Here is a 22499-nt window from a genome sequence, read left to right as displayed (position 1 = left end):
AGGCTGAACAATATCCTGAGGCTGTATTCACACGACCGTATGGGGGACGTATATAAGGCGTATATAAGTCCCCTATAGACAGCAATGGGTGCACAGCACCGTATGCTGTCCTATCTTTCTCCGTAATATGGCGCCATGCACCATACATCGCTGTGGAGAGGGGCGGGGTGAGCGGCGCTCATCCCTTCCTCCTCTTCCCGGCGCCCACGCGTGCCAGCCGTGCTATGGTACACGTCGTGTGAATGTAGCCTAAATCAGCGTCAAGTGAAGGCCTTGGTTGCAGCCTCCTGTACTTGGTGCACAATCCTGAAGCTGACTCTACCCACCCAACACCAAAACACCAATCTGTAAGATTGATACATCGTAATGTTACATTGTATCTCCTCAGGGATAATGTGCTCTACCCCAGATCTTCCAAGTAACATAAAAACTACTCCAAAGAAAGACTCTTATGAAATTGGGGACAAGTTAACGCTGAAGTGTCCTTCGAACCTGGATTTGGATGGTCCGGCTGTTATTCAGTGCACCTCCAGCCTGACCTGGAATCCTAGTGTGAAAAGTATTCGTTGCACAAAGAGAGGTGAGTGCAGAGAATTGGGCAACTCCAGGGCTGTGGTCACATCGTGTCACATCTTTGCTCACCACAGCTTACACTCCACTATGGAAGTAGAAGTCTTCACACCTCTTCAGCTGTACCACATTTTTAAACAGCCAGAAACTTCCAAAGTATCAAGGAAAGCTTCACCCCTTTCACCACTACAAGGAGTGCTGCCTCTTCACTGAACCTATATCTATATATACATATCCAAACATACACACAGTACAGACCAAAAGTTTGGAAACACCTTCTCATCCAAACAGTTTTCTGTATTTTCATGACTATAAAAATTGTAGATTCACATTTGATTACTGCTTTGCACACTCTAGGCTTCTCTTGATGAGACACAAGAGGTAGTCACCTGAAATGGTCTTCCAACAGTCTTGAAGGAGTTCCCAGAGATGCTTAGCACTTGTTGGGCCTTTTGCCTTCACTCTGCGGTCCAGCTCACCCCAAACCATCTGGATTGGGTTCAGGTCTGGTGACTGTGGAGGACAGGTCATCTGGCGTAGCATCCCATCACTCTCCTTCTCGGTCAAATCGCCCTTACACGCCCGGGAGGCGTGTTTGGGGTCATTACATAAATAATGGTCCAACCAAACTCAAACCGGATGGAATAGCAGCCGCTGCAAGATGCTGTGGTAACCCTGCTGGTTCAGTATAAATCCCCAACAGTGTCACCAGCAAACTCCCCCTCCCCTCCCACACCATGACACCTCCTCCTCCATGCTCCACGGTGGGAACCAGGCATGGAGAGTCTGGGTCACACAAAGACACGGTGGTTGGAAACAAAGATCTTGAATTTGGACTCATCAGACCAAAGCACAGATTTCCACTGGTCTAATGTCCATTCCTTGTGTCTCTTGTGCTTGTTGCCGGTCCTTAGCAGTGGTTTCCTAGCAGCGATGTTACCATGAAGGAAGGCTGCTGTACACAGTCTCCTCTTACCAGTTGTTGTAGAGATGTGTCTGCTGCGAGACCTCTGTGCGGCAGTGACCTGCTCTCTAATCTGAGCTGCTATTACCTGCGATTTCTGAGGCTGGTCTCTACTTGGTCTCTACCCTGCTTTTCTGGTGACTACCTCTTGTATCTCATGAAGAGAAAGCCCAGAGTGTGCAAAGCAGTAATCACCGCAAAGGGAAACCTAGAACATTTTTTTGTTAAGTATGTAATTCCACATGTGATAATTCATAGCTTTGATGCCTTCGGTGCTAATCTACAATTTTTATAGTCATGAAAATACAGAAAACTCTTTCAATGAGAAGGTGTGTCCAAACTTATGGTCTGTACTGTATTATATCTATCTATATATATATATATATATATATATATATATATAATATGTGTGTGTATGTATGTCCGCTAACGGAATCTGTACCGTCGCATTTATAATCACCAAATTTTGCACAGTCGCTCTCTTTGACTCAGGGAACATCTTAGGTTTTGAGCTGAAATTTTCACCCTGCAGTTTCCAAAATCCACTTATTACCCACCATATACAGGAGCCATTGTCTGCTGCTGTGGCAGTTGGAAGCTGAGCCGTGATTGGTTGCTGCTCTGCCACAGGTCATTAATATGAGCTCTGAGCTGTGATTGGTTACTATAGTCTAGAAGGGTCGCGGATGGCACTTTTGTCAGACTGTTTGCCGTTTTCAGGATTTGTACGGCTGTGACAGGTATTTAACAGGTGTCTGCGCTGGGATTGTGTCGCAAGCAACCGAGTTTTGCCGCAGCTGCGCTGCTTTCATGTGACAGAAATAGGGGGGACGATCCGGCTGATTTGGACTGAGCGCAGGATTTAAGATTCAAATTGTGTCGCAAGACAATGCACTTACATGCACCAGGAAGAAGAAGGTGAACTCCAGCGGACCTAAGTGGGGGAAGCGACACATGCAGGAAATCAGGTGCACGATCTTAGTGAATCACGGCACAGGGCATTACAGATGGACAATGGATGAACTCCATGGACCGGGTAAGTAAATGAGCCCCAATGAGTATAAAACAGCTTATGAGTATAAAACAGATGAATAGAGATACAGAGCTGTCTGAGGTAAAACGGTCAGAGAGAGTCTCTTTCGGCGACTTTCTCTCTGACCGTCTCTTTCGGCGGCTCTCTCTCTGACCATCTCTTTCGGCGGCTTTCTCTCTGACCGTCTCTTTTGGCGGCTTTCTCTCTGACCGTCTCTTTCGGCGGCTTTCTCTCTGACCATCTCTTTCGGCGGCTTTCTCTCTGACCGTCTCTTTTGGCGGCTTTCTCTCTGACCGTCTCTTTTGGCGGCTTTCTCTCTGACCGTCTCTTTCGGCGGCTTTCTCTCTGACCGTCTCTTTCGGCGGCTTTCTCTCTGACCGTCTCTTTCGGCGGCTTTCTCTCTGACCGTCTCTTTCGGCGGCTTTCTCTCTGACCGTCTCTTTCGGCGGCTTTCTCTCTGACCGTCTCTTTCGGCGGCTTTCTCTCTGACCGTCTCTTTCGGCGGCTTTCTCTGAAGATCTATTTGCGTGTATATATTTAGTGTTTTATATGTGCAATAAGTATAAATGTTATTTGTATTGTTTTATGTATGTGTGTTATGTGTTTGCATGTGCAGTGTCTGTATTTTATGCATATATATATGTGTGATGTGCATATGTGTGTAATAGATGTATGATAATGTTTTCCAGTCTGATCTAATGTTATATATATATATATGTGTGTCCCCTGCAGTCCAGGATTTCCTGTCTCCGGTCTGACTGTGTCCATTCTTTCCCTGGCAGAGCCTGTGGTCACCCCAAAAGATGATGTCAAATGCAAACCATGGGAGAAGATCCAGGACTCCAAGTGCACCTGCAGGATGCCGTATGAGTGCGGGTGAGTTTCAACTGTGTGTATCCATATACTGCGGCCTCTGGTGATATAGTATGTGACCATGTGACTAGCAGCAGAGTGTCCCCCCCATATCCCGCTGACGCCAGATAACAACAGCACATTCTGTTTTCGCTTCTCAGCTCTTCGCTGGACATTTGCGCCATTGATGGAAGGAACAACAAGAATGTGGCGCTCACAGTGTGTAAAATGCTGGCCCTGCAATGTTTGGGGAGGACGTACAACCTGACCACGGAGGCCAACTGCAAATTCCCCAAACCAGCAGAACGGTCATGTGACACATGCCACCTATGGGAGACCTGCTCAGGTAGTGTATCCCCAAAAGGGAAGGAACACAGATTAACAATCAGGGGGTCCAGCGGCTGTAAGGGGAAGGAGCTGAGTTATGTCATCAGCTGTAATGCATTGATCTGTATGATAAGATGGAAATATCTCTACATACTCTGCTGTTACAAGGACTTTATAAGTTTCAGGATCACCTATTAAATAGGATGTCTAAACATGATCCCTTTATATATAGAGTCTGGATCGTTAAGCAGCAGCGATCACTGGTTATAGTCAGGCAGGTGGCGGCTAGATTTATATAAGACAGTGGCCACTATAGGAGATCCTGTGGATGAGATGACCTGTGCTACATGGATGGGCCAAATCCTAAAGACAAAATATTGTTTAGTAGACGGAGTCCTTCTATATGTCACGATCATGTCTGATATTATTATAGAAAATCTTATGATCTTAAAAGGGAACCTGTCAGCAGGTGTTACTATACAGAAAGCAGCCAAAGTTATGTATTGCCCTTGGAGAGATGTGTAATCATGTTGTTAGTAGCGGCTGGACTGTGAAATATGGATTTATATTCCTGGAATGTAGTGCATTGGGGGTGTATCCTGAGGCTGCGTTCACACGTTTTGTTTGCGTTGGCGCATGCATTTTTGAATGCATCACAAGAGCTGAGAAGAAGGAGATGTGCCACATTACATTGTCAACATTGATTTTACAAAAAGCATTAACACAAAGCTAATGCTGGAGTTAACATAGTTAGATGTGTTAACGTTGCGTTAAGGCTATGCGTTTTGAAAACGCAAAGTGGACAGCAATGTAATTGGGAAAATCTCCTCTTCTGAGTGGTTGTGATGCGTTTGAAAATGCATGCGCTAACGAAAACTGCTTTTCGTAGCAGTTCTGCAAAGGCATTTGTAATGCCTTTCAAAACTACATTGAAAACGCATCCAAACACAATGAAAATGCACCCTAACACTGCTGTGCTCTGAGCATTGATTTTCTCTACATCCTCTTCCCTCTGCCCTGACAAAAAGCTATAGCAGGCTCCTAGTTGAATACTGCAGCAGGGAGTATGTGCTGTGAAGTAGCTCAATGCACAGTTTAAAAAGTACAACAGCTGCAATCCTGGAATATAAATTCATTCCTGCGGTCTGCATGGTCACACCTGCGGACCGGTTTCACTTTGTTATATGTCTCAGACTGTAATGTCTCTTCCTGGGGTCATTGTACATCTTGTATCTGTATGTTGGCCGTGTACCCCATATGTCGGCTATAACTGTCGCCCTCCTTCCTCTTTGTCTAGAGTCGCGCGCCTGTGTCTGCAGGGAGGCCGGGAGCTGCACGGCTGCCGGCATCAGCATTTGTGTCCTGGTGAATGGCAAGGAGAAAACCCTGAGCGAATGTGAAGCCGGAATCCTGAAATGCCGAGGGACGGCGGTGTCCATCATCGGCACTGAACCCTGTGATGCCTGAGCCGCACACAGCTGCTCCGTGCCGGGAGAGGGGGTGTCATACACCAGCCTCAAACATGGCCGATCATAATGTCATGTAGCCACGTATATTCCTGTGCTGATAAATTTCTTATTATCTCTTTAATGCAGTTACACTCTATCTTTTACAGCTCCACATCCCCAGAAAAAGTTGTTGATTTAAAGGGGTTTCTGAAATAGCCGTAAGATATCAGATAAGTGATGCTCCTTCCAGTCAGTAGCCTGATGAGACAGTGCACCGTACAATGTATAGTGGCTGTGCTTGGTATTGCAGCTCTGTCACGTTCACTTGAACTTGTCACGTGATATCAGGATGACAGCTGATTAGTGGGTCCTAAGGATAGCTCATCAATATCACAGTCCTGCAAATCCTCTTTAAATACTTACTTCCCCTTTAAGTGCTATAACAAAGGCAGGAAGTGCTGTAATACTAGATAGCATTAGCCTTGGAGACAACCACTAACACCCCTAGAAGTTGCCGTAATCGGGTGTAACAGCAGCCAGATAATAATATTGATGACCTTTCCATAATACAGGTCATTGGTATCAGGTCAGTAGGGGTCCAACACTTGGGATCCCCTCTCATAACTGGACTTCTGTGCAGAAGCAGAACGGAGTCCAGCTGCTCCTCTGGATCCAGTCTCTGTTGTAATGCTTGTGCCTAAAGTGGTTTGCATACAGTCCTTCATCCTGGTGGTACATGCCCTTTAAGGTTCGGCCATATGATGTCATATAATGGCAGATTATCCTCCTGCAACAACTTAGAACCTGCAACTGTTACAATGTATCAGATGTTTTCTTTATTATACATTGAACCTCATGGACGCTGTGTCGTCCCATTGGACACACGTAGGGGTCCGATGTTCTGGTACATTAAGAAGCTTCTGAAGACTGCGGTGAATAGTTAGAAGACCTCATCTCCTCCCCCGCAAGTTCTGCCGCTATACAGTATGTTGTATTTTCTATATGAGGACATATGCCTGCAGTATGTATACTGTGTAGTTTGTATACAGACATCAGGCAGTGACACGGTGATATTTGCAGAGTCTCTACAGATGGTGAATATAATTGTAGCTTATTATAGTTCGGTGTGACTCAGCACAAGCTGCCGCACCAGTATTGTGCAGCGTACAACCTGGCGTCCCCGTATATATCCCCTATATGATGTATAGCTCAGCGCTGTAAGATGCCATAAAACATCTTTTTTCCATGAGACGTAATCCTCACATCCCCTCATAACTTTTAGAGGCTCTCTTTTAGTCCGAAGATTCCTCCAGCCATGAGGGTGTCCACCGACTCAACACACAAGTTACTTACACTCAAATTTTGGGGCGCCATTATGTTTATATGTGAATAGGAGTTCATGTCTTTATGATTCAGGGTGTTTCTAGACCCCGTTTTTTTTTGTAGATGTTTCATATCTTTACTTATGCATCATATAAACTCACCGGCCACTTTATTAGGTACACCATGCTAGTAACGGGTTGGACCCCCTTTTGCCTTCAGAACTGCCTCAATTCTTCATGGCATAGATACAACAAGGTGCTGGAAGCTCCTCAGAGATTTTGGTCCATATTGACATGATGGCATCACACAGTTGCCGCAGATTTGTCGGCTGCACATCCATGATGCGAATCTCCCGTTCCACCACATCCCAAAGATGCTCTATTGGATTGAGATCTGGTGACTGTGGAGGTCATTTGAGTCCAGTGACCTCATTGTCATGTTCAAGAAACCAGTCTGAGATGATTCCAGCTTTATGACATGGCGCATTATCCTGCTCAAAGTAGCCATCAGATGTTACAGGGTACATTGTGGTCATAAAGGGATGGACATGGTCAGCAACAATACTCAGGTAGGCTGTGGCGTTGCAACGGTGCTCAATTGGTACCAAGGGGCCCAAAAAGTGCCAAGAAAATATTCCCCACACCATGACACCACCACCACCAGCCTGACCCGCTGATACAAGGCAGGATGGATCCATGCTTTCATGTTGTTGACGCCAAATTCTGACCCTACCATCCGAATGTCGCAGCAGAAATCGAGACTCATCAGACCAGGCAACGTTTTTCCAATCTTCTACTGTCCAATTTCGATGAGCTTGTGCAAATTGTAGCCTCAGTTTCCTGTTCTTAGCTGAAAGGAGTGGCACCCGGTGTGGTCTTCTGCTGCTGTAGCCCATCTGCCTCAAAGTTCGACGTACTTTGCGTTCAGAGAAGCTCTTCTGCCTACCTTGGTTGTAACGGGTGGCGATTTGAGTCACTGTTGCCTTTCTATCAGCTCGAATCAGTCTGCCCATTCTCCTCTGATCTCTGACCTCAACAAGACATTTCCGCCCACAGAACTGCCGCTCACTGGATGTTTTTTCTTTTTCGGACCATTCTCTGTAAACCCTAGAGATGGTTGTGCGTGAAAATCCCAGTAGATCAGCAATTTCTGAAATACTCAGACCAGCCCTTCTGGCACCAACAACCATGCCACGTTCAAAGGCCTCAAATCACCTTTCTTCCCCATACTGATGCTCGTTTTGAACTGCAGGAGATTGTCTTGACCATGTCTACATGCCTAAATGCACTGAAATAATTAATTATAAGGGGCAGCATAGGAAATAATTAATGGTGTGGGTATAGGAAATAATTATGTGGGGCAGTTTAGTAATTAATGGGGGGGAGGCATATTCAATAATTAATGGAGAGAGGTCCCAGTATATTAATTCATTAATTGGGCCAATATATAAAATAGTTCACAAGGGGGTGCAGTACCGGTATATTAAATAATTAATTGAGGGGGGTGCCAGTGTATTATGGATGCGGTCAAATGTACCGTTGTTTATTTTTAGACTTTAGTCCGGCCCTCCAACGGTCTTAGGGGGACAGTGAGCGGCCCACTATGTAAAAAGTTTGGGGACCCCTGCTCTAGAATATGTTAAGTAGATACACTTACATGGGCCTCTATGTCCAGTGAATGAGGAGACTTTCTATGACAGGTCAGCGGCTTTAGGTGGTAGGACACCCTCGGCAATGCTGCTGACATCCTCCCCCTCCCATCCGACTACTGTGGATGTTATAGCAGTAACAGCAGGAAAGAGAGAAGATGACTCATCAGAAAGAGGAGAAGCCTGAAGGTGGCGCTATAGCAGCTGCTGAATGCTGGGGACCTTGTGTCTGTCAGAGGTTATCTTCAGCGGGGCCCTGGGCGATTGCCTAGCTTGCCTCTCCCAATACAGGTTGTGTATATGATTACAATGGCGCATGCTCTAGGTTATGTATGATTACTATGGCGCATGCTCTATGTTATGCATGATTACTATGGCGCATGCTCTATGTTATGTATGATTACTATGGCGCATGCTCTATGTTATGCATGATTACTATGGCGCATGCTCTATGTTATGCATGATTACTATGGCGCATGCTCTATGTTATATATGATTACTATGGCGCATGCTCTATGTTATGCATGATTACTATGGCGCATGCTCTATGTTATATATGATTACTTTGGCGCATGCTCTATGTTATGCATGATTACTATGGCGCATGCTCTATGTTATGCATGATTACTATGGCGCATGCTCTATGTTATGTATGATTACTATGGCGCATGCTCTATGTTATATATGATTACTATGGCGCATGCTCTATGTTATATATGATTACTATGGCGCATGCTCTATGTTATGCATGATTACTATGGCGCATGCTCTATGTTATGCATGATTACTATGGCGCATGCTCTATGTTATATATGATTACAATGGCGCATGCTCTATGTTATGTATGATTACTATGGCGCATGCTCTGTTATATAGGATTACTATGGCGCATGCTCTATGTTATATATGATTACTATGGCGCATGCTCTATGTTATATATGATTACTATGGCGCATGCTCTATGTTATATATGATTACAATGGCGCATGCTCTATGTTATGTATGATTACTATGGCGCATGCTCTGTGTTATGCATGATTACTATGGCGCATGCTCTATGTTATGCATGATTACTATGGCGCATGCTCTATGTTATATATGATTACTATGGCGCATGCTCTATGTTATATATGATTACTATGGCGCATGCTCTATGTTATGCATGATTACTATGGCGCATGCTCTATGTTATGCATGATTACTATGGCGCATGCTCTATGTTATATATGATTACAATGGCGCATGCTCTATGTTATGTATGATTACTATGGCGCATGCTCTATGTTATGTATGATTACTATGGCGCATGCTCTGTGTTATATAGGATTACTATGGCGCATGCTCTATGTTATATATGATTACCATGGCGCATGCTCTATGTTATGTATGATTACTATGGCACATGCTCTGTGTTATATAGGATTACTATGGCGCATGCTCTATGTTATATATGATTACCATGGCGCATGCTCTATGTTATGTATGATTACTATGGCACATGCTCTGTGTTATATAGGATTACTATGGCGCATGCTCTATGTTATATATGATTACCATGGCGCATGCTCTATGTTATGTATGATTACTATGGCACATGCTCTGTGTTATATAGGATTACTATGGCGCATGCTCTATGTTATATATGATTACCATGGCGCATGCTCTATGTTATGTATGATTACTATGGCACATGCTCTGTGTTATATAGGATTACTATGGCGCATGCTCTATGTTATATATGATTACTATGGCGCATGCTCTATGTTATATATGATTACAATGGCGCATGCTCTATGTTATGTATGATTACTATGGCGCATGCTCTGTGTTATGTATGATTACTATGGCGCATGCTCTATGTTATGTATGATTACTATGGCGCATGCTCTATGTTATATATGATTACTTTGGCACATGCTCTGTGTTATATAGGATTACCACACTATAAAATGTTCTCATGACCCCCATTAACCTTTCAGGTCTATGTACGTTGGTGGATATTTCTGGAAAATCTTGGAGCCTGATGATTCATTATTTATACAGGTTTATTACAGTGGTTGCACATATGGGGGAGGGGTCACTGGGTGCATGCGCCTTCATTGACGATCTCCGCCTTCAGCTTGCTGCATTTTATGGCTCCCAGCCCGCAGAAGTTAACGGTTCTTGGCTTCCCAGTTCTGGTCTTGATGCAGAAGAGCTTATCATTGTTCTCTGGGCACTGGTACGGGAGCAGGCAGAAACACCCAGACCCTGAAAATAAGAAAATACATAAACAGTGGGTACAGAAATCATTCCGACCTCTTAAAAAATTGTATGTACACTCTGCACCCCATCTAGACAGAAAATAACAAAACTCTAGATATTTTTGTTAATTTGCCAACAAGAAAAACTGCAATATCACATGGTCATAAGTATTCAGCTCCTTTGCTGTGACACTCATATTTAACTTACATGCTGTCCATTTTCTTCTCATCCTCATTAACATGATTCAATTAAACTGATGGGACTTAATAGGAAAGGCACACACCTGTCTATATAAGAACTCACAGCTCACAGTGCATGTTAGAGCACATGAGAATCATGAGGTCTATGGAACTGCCCATGGAGCTTAGACAGAATTGTGCCAAGGCACAGATCTGGTCAAGGTTACAAAAGAAATTCTGTAGCATTCAATGTTACTAGAAGCACAGTGGCCTCCATAATCCATAAATGGAAGAAGTTTAAGGCAACCACAACTATAACTGCAGACTCCACCAGTCAAGGCTTTATGACATGATGGAAGCGTCTCTGCAGTACATTTAAAAGTCACATACAGTGTGCAAAAAGACACATAAAGGACTTCCAGACTATGAGAAATGAGATTCTCTGGGCTGATGAGACAAAGATTGAACTTTTTGATGCTAATTCTGAGCAGTATGTGTGGAGGAAACCAGGCACTGCTCATCACCTACCAAATACAATCCCCGCTTTGACAAATGGTGGTGGCAGCATCATGCTACGGGGTCAGGGACAGGACCACTGGTTTAATGGAAGAAAAGATTTATGCAGCAAAGATGAAGTACAGAGATATCCTGGATGAAAAACTCTTCCAGAGTGCTCTAGACCTCAGACTGGGCCATAGGTTCACCTTTCAACAAGACAATGGGGCACATTTACTAAAAACAGTGCAGCGTGTACTATGTGCAGTTTGCCTGTGTTACCTGTCTCCATACTTGTAGATTATATAGAGCCGGTCTCGTACCTATGCATCGCTCCCAGTCATAGCAGAAGTCGTATCCGCACGCCTCCCTCTTGGTGCTGGTTTTGGACAGAGATCTGCGTTCTCGTGCCCAGTCCACATTGACATCTCTGCAGGTGTCGTTACTGGTGAAGTGGAGACCTTCTGTTCCCAGGCAGCGCTCACCCAGGAAGTGACAATGAGACACCGTGACAAGGTTATCAATCTTCTCATCATAGGCGCAGAGATCTGCTTCTTCGTCCCTAAAGGAGAAGGAAATCTATGGATGAGACTGACAGGGAATGCCACTCCAGGCTACACTCCCTTCTTGTAATCCATTGCTCCCCAGTAAGAAGGAAGGCAAGATAATACAGTGTATGGCAGACATATGCATGCCACTACGTGGTACATTGGGCATCCATCGCCAATTGACTCTCCTTGCCAGGCCGGGGGGGGGGGGAGGGGGAGGGCTCCCCAATTTATATTTTTGGCATACCCTACCAATGCAGTGTAAGCCCTTTGGCTTATAAACGGTTATATAGCAGGTTGGCAAAAACATATGGACCAAAATGGTATAAACTATTGATCAAGGAGAGGCAGTGGCTGGCACCACATAGTGATACATCATACAGTATGACCATCCTGCAAGCCGTCCCAGAAATCCCACTGGACTGAATAGGGTGCAGCTTGGTCTCTAGACCTTTGGTTTCCTGGAATCTGGTGGTTCCATTGGTCCCCCTTTCCTGTGCATAACAGAAAAGCATCTATGGCCCAATCCCTTTAAGCTTGGGGGCACTAGCGGTAACAGATTTCTTACCCACAATCCTCTTCAGGCGATAGGCAGACACACTCAGACCCCACCTGCTTTTCTCCTGGCTGGCAGTCTCCTTGTGAGATTTTATTTTCTGATTGAATAGAAAAATAAAAGTCGGTCACTACTGGAGATAATGCTGAGAATTGCTGCTGTGCTAGAGGAGTGGAGAGCTGATGCATTTACTGCCTGATGCCAGACCCACTGTTGCCAGACTGTAGTCAACGTCTGTCCCATCCATTGTACTGTATAATCATAGTCAATATCTGACCCTTTATGCTGTATACCTATAGTAAATGATCGATCGGTTGTACTGTAAAATTGTAGTCAATGTTTGCCCTGTATACCTGTAGTCAGTGACCAGCCTGTTCTACTGTATAAATGTAGTCAATGTCTGGCCCATTGTATTGTATAACTGTACTCAATGACCATCCCATCGTTCTGTAAAAGTATAGTCAGTATCCAACCCTCTGTACTGTATAACTGTAGTCAATGTCCGTCCCGTTATACTGTACTACTGTAGTCATTGTCCGGCCCATTGTGTTGTATAACTGTAGTCAATGTCCGGCCCATTGTGTTGTATAACTGTAGTCAATGTCCGGCCCATTGTGTTGTAGAACTGTAGTCATTGTCCGGCCCATTGTGTTGTATAACAATAGTCAATGTCCGTTCCATTGTGTTGTATAACTGTAGTCAATGTCCGGCCCATTGTGTTGTAGAACTGTAGTCAATGTCCGGCCCATTGTGTTGTAGAACTGTAGTCAATGTCCGGCCCATTGTGTTGTAGAACTGTAGTCAATGTCCGGCCCATTGTGTTGTAGAACTGTAGTCAATGTCCGGCCCATTGTGTTGTAGAACTGTAGTCAATGTCCGGCCCATTGTGTTGTAGAACTGTAGTCAATGTCCGGCCCATTGTGTTGTAGAACTATAGATTCAAATGGGTCATTAAAATATAAGTTAATATGTAATTAGTTGTTATTTAAAATTTTGCTCCCCATAGCAGAAAAATGCTGTGGACATAGACTATGATGGAGAATTAAAGTGCTACTGGCCCTTTAATCTGTCCATTGATTTTTGTCCCTGTGGAGGAGACACAGGACAGAAGATGCCACCGGTCACATGTCCACATCATATATCCTGCACCTGCCTGGGCAGGTCATGTGATCAGCACTATGTTTGGCTGTAGTCGGTTGGTTGCAGCATCCAGTATGGCCGGTGTTGTGGTGAGACCCATCTCAGTGATGTGATGTGCAGTGATGGCAGTTACACATCATTACTATGGTAATAGAGCAGGACAGTCTGTTACATCATCACTGGGAGCAAAGCTGTTACTGAGAACTGAAGGATCATGGGAGTTGTAGTATCCTGTAGAGCCCCATCTTGGAGATAACTCTGCTTATTTATTACATTATGGGCTTCCAGGAAGTTCATATTCCTGGAATACACCTTTAAGATGCATCTATGACCCTGTAATGACCATGAAACATACCTTTCTTACAGCTGAGCTCCCCGGGGATGGGTGGTCTCCAGTTGTAGTCACTCCCGCATGTGTAGCGATTACCACCAGTTACTTTGAATCCAGATGGACAACTTAACTTTATCACTTCCCCAACATTGTATTCTGACTTGAAGTGCGATATGTGGACGTCTGTGGTCATTGATGGTCGGGGGCAGGTTGTCCCTAAGGAGGAAAATATAGGATTTGTGGAGTCTTAAGCGCAGCTAAGACCAGCTTCATCTACATATTCCCCATCACTAGCTCTACCTTCACCTCTGACTATTAACTAGTAACTATAAGCAAAACATCACCTTTTCTGGCTACAGCTCACTACATGTCTATGTGTCTCTATGGTAACAGACTACAAACAAACTCTCTGCAGTCCCATCACCCGTAGCCGGCACACTGATGGCAGCTTATTAACCAGCGAGAGTATAACCATGGCAAGGCATCTATGCCCGGGGATACATTTCCATATAAATGAGTCCAGTGAATCAGCAGCATACTTACTGACGCACTCCACCGCCTCTTGTTTCCATGTTCCGTCTGGAAGACACCTCAGGAACTGGAAGCCGGAGACTTCATATCCAGAAAAGCAGATAATTTCTATCTCCTCGGCCACATCATACCAACGCTTATCTTTCTAACAGAAGAAAGAAGAAATCACTGCACTAAAAACTGAGAATATAATGATAATACTATATAGTATACAATATTTATGTTCTATTTATGTTTTTTCTATCTATTATCTTTCTATCTATCTAATATCTATGTTCTGTCTATCCATCTATTTAACTATTGTCTATCTATCTATCTATCTACCTATATTTCCAAAAACAGGCAGCACTCCAGGGTAGTGATGAAAACGATGGGGTGTCTTTATTCCATGTGCAACGTTTCAGCTCACGTAGAGCCTTTATCAAGCATAGTCTGTATGGCCAGTACGCAAACATAAAAGGGCCAACATTACATCTCATTGGTCCATATTCGGACCGTGACTATTACTTACAAAAATTTACAAAACATAAAAATACTTATTACAGGTGGTAGAGGTGATTCACCAAATACAGTAGCTGATTTTATATAATAAAAATACATCTTTAGATTAGTGAACAATGCAGGTGTATGTGCAGGTAAATAAAACAATACCCTCCCATCAGCTATCGGACTGCCCCCAGTCTCGGCTTTCCATTCATGAATTCATGTGCAGCTGGATCTGAGCGCCGGAATACTACAGGACACCGAGACTTCCGGCGCTCAGATCCAGCTGCACATGAATTCATGAATGGAAAGCCGAGACTGGGGGCAGTCCGATAGCTGATGGGAGGGTATTGTTTTATTTACCTGCACATACACCTGCATTGTTCACTAATCTAAAGATGTATTTTTATTATATAAAATCAGCTACTGTATTTGGTGAATCACCTCTACCACCTGTAATAAGTATTTTTATGTTTTGTAAATTTTTGTAAGTAATTGTCACGGTCCGAATATGGACCAATGAGATGTAATGTTGGCCCTTTTATGTTTGCGTACTGGCCATGCACACTATGCTTGATAAAGGCTCTACGTGAGCTGAAACGTTGCACATGGAATAAAGACACCCCATCGTTTTCATCACTACCCTGGAGTGCTGCCTGTTTTTGGAAATATATATTTAAGACGCTCTAGCCAGAGGGTCAAGGACTTTGCACCCAACTAGGTTGCTGTGCTGCTCTGAACTTTCCAAAATTTATCTACCTACCTACCTAGGTCCTGTCTGTTTATCTATCTTTACACTTCTCAGTTATTGTGACACTTTGGTAAACACATCAATCCCCCACACCGTGTCCCCATCCCACACACTACACAATCTATCCCTCCATAAAGAGAAGAAGTGTTGTAGCCATTTCATCATTTTCAGGGATTTACTACACCCCAGTTTATATCTCTATAAAACAGAAGAAGTTTACATTCTTTTTCTTGTCTGAAAATACGAAGAACATAAAGTAAGAGTGAACAAAGTTATAAAACAAAACATCACAAAACCACAAAGAACACAGCAAATGATGGAGGAAATGAAGAAATACTGGATAATAAGACACCAGGGATTTCACTTAAGTCACTGATAGATGCAGATACCACCCTCCCTGTGCATATCTCAACCCCTACTGTATAGAGCCAACCCTAGCTGTGCATATCCCCACCTCCACTATTCAGATCCCACCCCTGCTGTACAGAGCCCATCCCTGCTGTACAGAGCCGACCCCACTGTGCAGATCCCACCCCTGCTGTACAGAGCCCATCCCTGCTGTACAGAGCCCACCACCGCTGTACTGATACCACCCCCGCTGTACAGAGCCCACCCCCGCTGTACTGATACCACCCCTGCTGTACAGAGCCGACCCCACTGTGCAGATCCCACCCCTGCTGTACAGAGCCCACCCCTGCTGTACAGAGCCCACCACCGCTGTACTGATACCACCCCTGCTGTACAGAGCCCATCCCTGCTGTACAGAGCCCATCCCTGCTGTACAGAGCCCACCACCGCTGTACTGATACCACCCCTGCTGTGAAGAGATCACAATACGAAGATAAAGCCTCACCGCAAATAGTCCATTTTCAGGGGGTTCAGGTCTCTTACATCCACGTTCAGGATCTGGTTTATCCTTATCATTTTCTTTCTCGTCTTCCTCATCATTAATACAGAGCGCCCCTCTAGATGTAGAGTAAGAGATAGATAGATATAGATAGATAGTAGAAAGACTAAAGATTATTTAAATTGGCTTAAGTGTTTTGTTTTAGGTATAGATAGTAGATAGACAGATACGAGTTGAACAAATATATAGATAGTTAATAATAATTAATAATAATAATAAAACATAGCACCATCACCTTTCACCATGCTGTAAGATAAATATGATATAGATAGATATGAGATAGGTAGATAGATAGATAGATGATATGTATATGGATCAATTGATATAAGTTAAATCTATCTCTTATCTAGCGATAACACTAAGGGCCACATGTATCACTTGTTTTTTCTGTTGTTTTTGCGCCTTTTCATTCAGGCGCACCGTTTTTGCGCCATTTTTGCGATTAAACGCCAAAATAGCCGCGCAGCAAAAATAACCAGCTTTCCCTCATCTATCTTACAAATCCAGACGTTTTGCTGTGCCTTATGATATTCATCACTTGCAACGTTTTCATTTAGGCGCAAAAACACTCCAGCCCGAAGGTGGCATTATCTGAGAAGAAAGCACTGAGCCCCTTTGCAGAACAGATAATTTCTAGCAGCAGAGCTCAGCTAGACACTGGAACATATAATAGATACATTACATACACTGCAGACAGGAGCTGCAGATTCTATTTACAGTTCATCACCTTCTATTTACAAAATATTCTGCAAAACGCTGAGCTCACAGCAAGAGCGAAGAGAAGTTTGCAGAATGTTTGCAGAAGTTTGCAGAATGTTGCAGAATGTTGCAGAAACTACAGACAAGTGTCCCCCATGTAATTCTGCACAATATCTGAGGGGGATACTGTGCAGAATTACAGGGGTGCAGCAGGAGACCAGCACTGGGGGATCCCCTCCAGGAGAAGCCTCTGCTGAGGAGGTCACTGGGTGCAGGGTGTCACACACCTGGGTGCTGCTGTGAGTGTTATTCTCATTCTGGGCTGTGGGAGAAGCAGAGAGGAGCTTGTAGCAGGATCACATGTAACTGCCCGAATCTAACATTGCGCCTAAAGTGCGCCAAAATTGTGCCTAAACTGTTTTAAAGTAAAGTGATTAATAAGAGGCAGGAAATTACCTTATCACAGATGGTTGTAGCTTGTGATAATTCTGGCAAAACAGTGCGCCAGAATTTAAGCGCAACTACTACACTTAGGCGCACAAAAGTGATAAATGTGGCCCTAAGTTTTACAGTAGACTGTAAAGTGAGATGGTGGTTCTAGACCGGCCTGATCACAGTGCTGACCTCTAATGGTTGTTGCAGATACTGTAATATTTTGTGATTTCTTTTGTTCAGGTCAGACACTTAGAAATAATGGGGCACATTTACTTACCCAGTCCATTGGCGATCCAGCGGCGGGTTCTCCGACGCTGATTCGTGTCTTCCGCCGATTCACTAAGGTAGTGCGCCCGATGTCCACCAGGTGTCGCTGCTGCGCTGAAGTCTGCCGAGGTCCGCCGGAGTTCACCAAGCTAGGCTGGGTGCAGGTAAGTGTGTCTCAAGCGACACATTTATTTTAAAAATACGGCGATTTTTTAGAATCCGTCGGGTTTTCCGACAGCCACGCCCCCGGATTTCCGTTGCGTGCATGCCAGTGCCGATGCTCCACAATCCGATCGCGTGCGCTGAAAACCACTCAGGGAAAACGGTAATATTCGGGAAACACGTCGGAAAAACGTGATTCGGGCCCTTAGTAAATGACCCCCAATATGTTTTCTCTGTTCCTTGATTGTTCAGAACTTTCTGTTCATGTCTTGAGCTGTGACTAGACACCAGAGGGGACTGGGGATAAGCCTAGGAGTGAGGAGGCAGATGTGATCAATGTCATCTTTATTCATGGCCTCCTCTTTGTCCCTTCCCTAATCCCGTCTTGTAGATGGTCTCTCATGGCAATGTCTGGCTTTTATTTATTTATGGGTTTTGGTAACGTTCCCGGCTCTGCTGTGCCCAGGAGGAGTCTCCGATCCTCACAAGTGTCAAGTTTTGAGCTTTGAGAAACATTTCAAGTTGTTCTATAGATTTGGAGAAGATTTTAGGAATGGAAATGGAGAATGTTCTGGCAAATCTAATAATTCTCCCCCAAACCTCAGATTACAGAAGGAATTTGAAGAAAGGAAGAAGCCGTCTGGAAGGATAAAGTTATACTGCAGACACCTGGCGTGGGTCTATTGATGAAGTGGCCTGAAATTAGTGTAACCTAAAGTAGAACTCCAGAAAATAAACTGAACTGACCAGTGTCATGTGACACAATGAGGTCATAAGTTATGCGTCATAAGTTTGCGACAGTTGAAAATGTCGCAAAATGGCTGCATATTACCGATATGGGAGGATTTCCTTTTTTCTGACATCACTTCCTACTCTGCAGCTATTGGCTAAAACTGCCCCTCAGGGACTTCCTGTGTGACGCGACCCCTGCACATTGCTTATACTGAGCACCAGGGGTGTAACTTAAGGGGGTGCAGAGGTTGCGGTCGCACCCGAGCACAAAAGGTTTAGGGGGCCCTTATGGTGTCACTTTCCCATATGAGAAGACTATTGCTATAAACCATACATTATAGTCGGGGGCCTGGCACAGTCTTTGCACTAGGGCCCATCAGCTTCTAGTTACGCCACTGCTGAGCACAGTATGTATAGTCCTTATGCACAGTGGTTTAGTGGTTAGCATAACAACCTTGCAGCGCTGGGGACCTGGGTTCAAGTCACAGGGTCAACATCTGTAAAGAGTTTGTATGTTCTCTCCGTGTTTGCGTGGGTTTCCACCGGGTTCTCCGGTTTCCTCCCACACTCCAAAACATACTGGTAGGTTTATTAGATTGTGAGCCCCATTTGGAAAGCTTTGTGCAGCGCTGCGTAATCTGTGTGCGCTATATAAATAAAGGAATTATTATTATTATTATGACTCACTTGTCTTCAAACAGAGGGACGTAGCAGTATTCCTCCTCTGTGTTTGGACCCTCGCATGTTTTGCCCCCATTAAGGGGTTTGGGATTATTACACTGTCTTTTTCTATTCCGATTGGAGAAGGCATCACATTTACTCCACGCAGACCAGCAGCCCCACGACCCATCTACCACCACTAGAAAAGGAAAGACAATGATGGGATAAACAAAGTCAAAATCATTGCAAGCTTCTATATGAGCAGTGTGTGGCGGTATGCGCTCAGTACTATGCAGTGGTATTGCACTGTAATTAAAATAAAATCTACCATCATTATCACGTATGATAACCTCATAGATCCAGGCCCTGTGATTGTGGTAATCTTCTTATATTGGTTATCCATGATCTCCTTCCTTCTAAAAGAAACTTTTAAAATTATGCCTCTAGGGGTCGTTAGCAGAGACCCTCAGTGCTGGACCTTCACAGGCTGTTACAATGAGCAGAACATATGCAACGTCCCTGCCAATGCGCATGGCAGAGGAGTAGTTGCGAATAAGCCCTTTTACTACTCAGTACATATAGAAGTAATTGAGTAGCGGTAAATTCTGCCTGGATAGGCAAGGGTTAAGAATGTTAATGTTATCATCCAATGATGTTCCACTATTGTAACTGGAGTGTGATTGGAGGAGGAGACCACCTGACTAGGGAGTAACTAAACCCCTTAGTTAGGGGAGGAGTTAGCTCTTCAGGTCGAGCTCTCAACACAGGAGGACCTCTGTGCATCCAGCTCTCTTACCAGAGACACCACAGAGCACAAGCTCTGATCACAGGCCTCTTAGGCCTCAGCTCAGCAGCTCTACACAGAGTGACACAGGACAAAGCTGCAGCTTCCAGGATTGGACACAGCTACATCCGAGCCTGCCCCTGCATCCAGGCTGGTGACCCAACTCCCGAGGTTCCTCTCCAAGATCACTCCAGTACTGCACTTGTACAGAATCGTTTGCCGTATTGTTACCGTTGGTTGGAATAAAGAACTGTAAGTTACTTTTATGCACAACATTGCCTCCGTCTGGTCCCTGCTACGGCTGCATCACCACCAAGGGCTCCCCATCCATCTACCAGGGACACATACTACAGACTCTAAGGGTTGCCCCAGGGAGAACCAGTACCACAGCCTCTCTCTCTATATCATTTCTTGCCAACACCACCCTGCTGGAGACCTGCCAGGCTGTAGGACTGCCCTCCGGTCCCCCTACCAAGCACCGTGACACTAGTGTATCTAGGCCGCAACCGCCAGCCACTCCGGTATTCCGGGCCCCGGCTGACTCCAGGCCCCAAGAAAAGGCTAGGCCCCGGTGCGGGATGTTGCACATATCTTACTAAACACCTGCTTTCTCCCTTCTTCCTCTGCCTGTGTAATCTAGCAGCAGCAGGGAGTGCAGGGGTAGGGGAGACCTGCTCTGCTCGTTGTAACAGCTGGTGAAACTACAGCATGGAGGGTCTCTGGTAAAGTACACAAAGGCCTTTCTGGCTCATTAGCATAATTTTAAAAAGAAGGATGCCATTGAAAAGAAATATAAGAAGAGTACCACTTGTTTTATATGATAGCATAGGATGAAGGATTGTAAACCAAGTACACTTACAGTAGATGCTGGTATGTGCCCTGTCTGACAAGATCCGCTCTTCTTTTAGCATCTTATGTCTTGGTTTTTAACAATAAGATTATGCAAATGAGTTAAAACGAGACAGCCTCGGGTCTTCATATGACCCGAGGCTGTCATAGCAACTGATCACCACCCCCGATTACCTCACAGGAGTCGCCGATCGAATCCAACATGGTGCCGCCCACGCCAGTGGCCGGAGGATTTTAAATGCAGGTGTTATTGGTGGGTGTTTGCTGCAATATGCCACAAAAGCCCACCTTGCATGGAGAGGGCTCAGTGAGTGAGCCCTCTCCATACATTCACAGCCGACTATCACATGACATGTTGGTTAAAGAAGAGCAGGTCTGGCCAGAGGGGGCACACACTAATATGTCAGTGTGCTTGGTTTACAATCCTTTATCCTGGTGGTAGATGTCCTTTAAGATAACATTGTATGGTAGTATTATGGTAGTGTCCATCATGTATTGTATGCCTATACTGCAGCTTCTGCATGAATCTAATGTGACTAATGTTATTGGGGTCTCGGGGTACCTGAACTGTAATCCGGGGCCTTCTTTTCGCAGCTTTCTCCATAGGTACCCGGCTGGCAGACGCAGTGGCACTCCGCATCAATCAATACCGTCCTGGCATTATTAGGGCACGGCTCACAAAGGCAAGGATCGAACTGCCCAGCATACTCCTGGAACGCTTTCAAGAGGTTGCGTCGCTTTGTGACGGAACATGGGAAATTCTTCACCAGATCAGTAATCGGCTTCAACTGAGAAATCAAAAGGAAGAAGTCGTAAGTGCATAAAGGGGGGGAAGATATTTCAGGTGGGACCAATTGTGAGACGCGCGTTAGAAAGGGGGGAACTTATTACAGGTGGGACCAACAACAAGATGTGCATTAGAAGGAGGGAAGATATTACAGGTAGGACCAACAGCAAGACGCACATTGTAAAGGGGGGAACTTATTACAGGTGGGGCCAACAACAAGACGCGTATTAGAAGGGGGGAAGATATTGCAGGTGGGACTGTGCCAGAATCTGCAGAGGAGGACTTCCTTCACCTTAAAGTCCACCACGACGGGGTTATCTGCCGTGGAGGCGCTCCACTCTGCATAGATATTGTTCTCCGGGAAGGAACCCTTCCGCTGCCACGCTAACTTCCCGGTATACTCCGCCCGACCGCCTTTCACGAAAGAGATGGATTTTTCTGAAGATTGAAGGAAGGAACCTGAGGAAGAAAAAAGATCCATTAGAAAAATTTTCTCCAAAAATTCTAAACCCTGAACTTCAAGGGAATATTGGCGTTTTCATGAGTGAAAAATTAAGGGCAGAATATAAGGGCAGCTTTCTGCTAACTATTTATTTTGTAAGGGAAATTATGAAAAAATGTAACCTGTAATTTTTGTTTTCTCCAGCTGCAGCTTTTGTAGGGGGGGAGGGGGGTTCCTAATATTTTTGTATCTAGAGGGGGGGGGGGGTTGGAATTTTTATGTTATTTTATGACTCTTATTTTCATTTATTTTTTTACATTTTTAAACTCTATAATCCTAGGAGGTTTATGGA

The 22499-nt window shown here is 44.7% G+C and overlaps 2 protein-coding genes across 3 annotated transcripts in view; one reads left to right on the top strand and one right to left on the bottom strand.

The window, feature by feature from the left end:
- Nucleotides 1-5336, top strand: part of C7 (complement C7) — a 40671-nt gene extending 35335 nt beyond the window's left edge. The window contains exons 15-18 of the mRNA XM_072135558.1: nucleotides 389-580; nucleotides 3350-3443; nucleotides 3581-3765; nucleotides 5044-5336. Of these exons, the coding sequence (XP_071991659.1) occupies nucleotides 389-580; nucleotides 3350-3443; nucleotides 3581-3765; nucleotides 5044-5213 (641 nt within the window). The 3' untranslated portion in view covers nucleotides 5214-5336. The remainder of the gene's footprint in view (nucleotides 1-388; nucleotides 581-3349; nucleotides 3444-3580; nucleotides 3766-5043) is intronic.
- A 4856-nt stretch (nucleotides 5337-10192) lies between these two features.
- The window catches only part of C6 (complement C6), a 39017-nt gene continuing 26710 nt past the window's right edge, over nucleotides 10193-22499 (bottom strand). For both annotated transcript variants that reach the window (XM_072135541.1, XM_072135547.1), the window contains exons 10-18: nucleotides 21998-22164; nucleotides 21481-21706; nucleotides 19313-19484; nucleotides 16277-16388; nucleotides 14202-14334; nucleotides 13683-13874; nucleotides 12200-12287; nucleotides 11407-11645; nucleotides 10193-10415 (exon numbers count right to left, since the gene is read on the bottom strand). In XM_072135541.1, the coding sequence (XP_071991642.1) occupies nucleotides 10243-10415; nucleotides 11407-11645; nucleotides 12200-12287; nucleotides 13683-13874; nucleotides 14202-14334; nucleotides 16277-16388; nucleotides 19313-19484; nucleotides 21481-21706; nucleotides 21998-22164 (1502 nt within the window). In that variant the 3' untranslated portion in view covers nucleotides 10193-10242. The remainder of the gene's footprint in view (nucleotides 10416-11406; nucleotides 11646-12199; nucleotides 12288-13682; nucleotides 13875-14201; nucleotides 14335-16276; nucleotides 16389-19312; nucleotides 19485-21480; nucleotides 21707-21997; nucleotides 22165-22499) is intronic.

The sequence above is a fragment of the Engystomops pustulosus genome, chromosome 1, assembly GCF_040894005.1.
Source record: "Engystomops pustulosus chromosome 1, aEngPut4.maternal, whole genome shotgun sequence".
Classification (NCBI taxonomy): Eukaryota; Metazoa; Chordata; class Amphibia; order Anura; family Leptodactylidae; genus Engystomops; species Engystomops pustulosus.
Note: the sequence above shows the minus strand (reverse complement) of the source record. Positions and strands in the feature narration are given on the sequence as shown.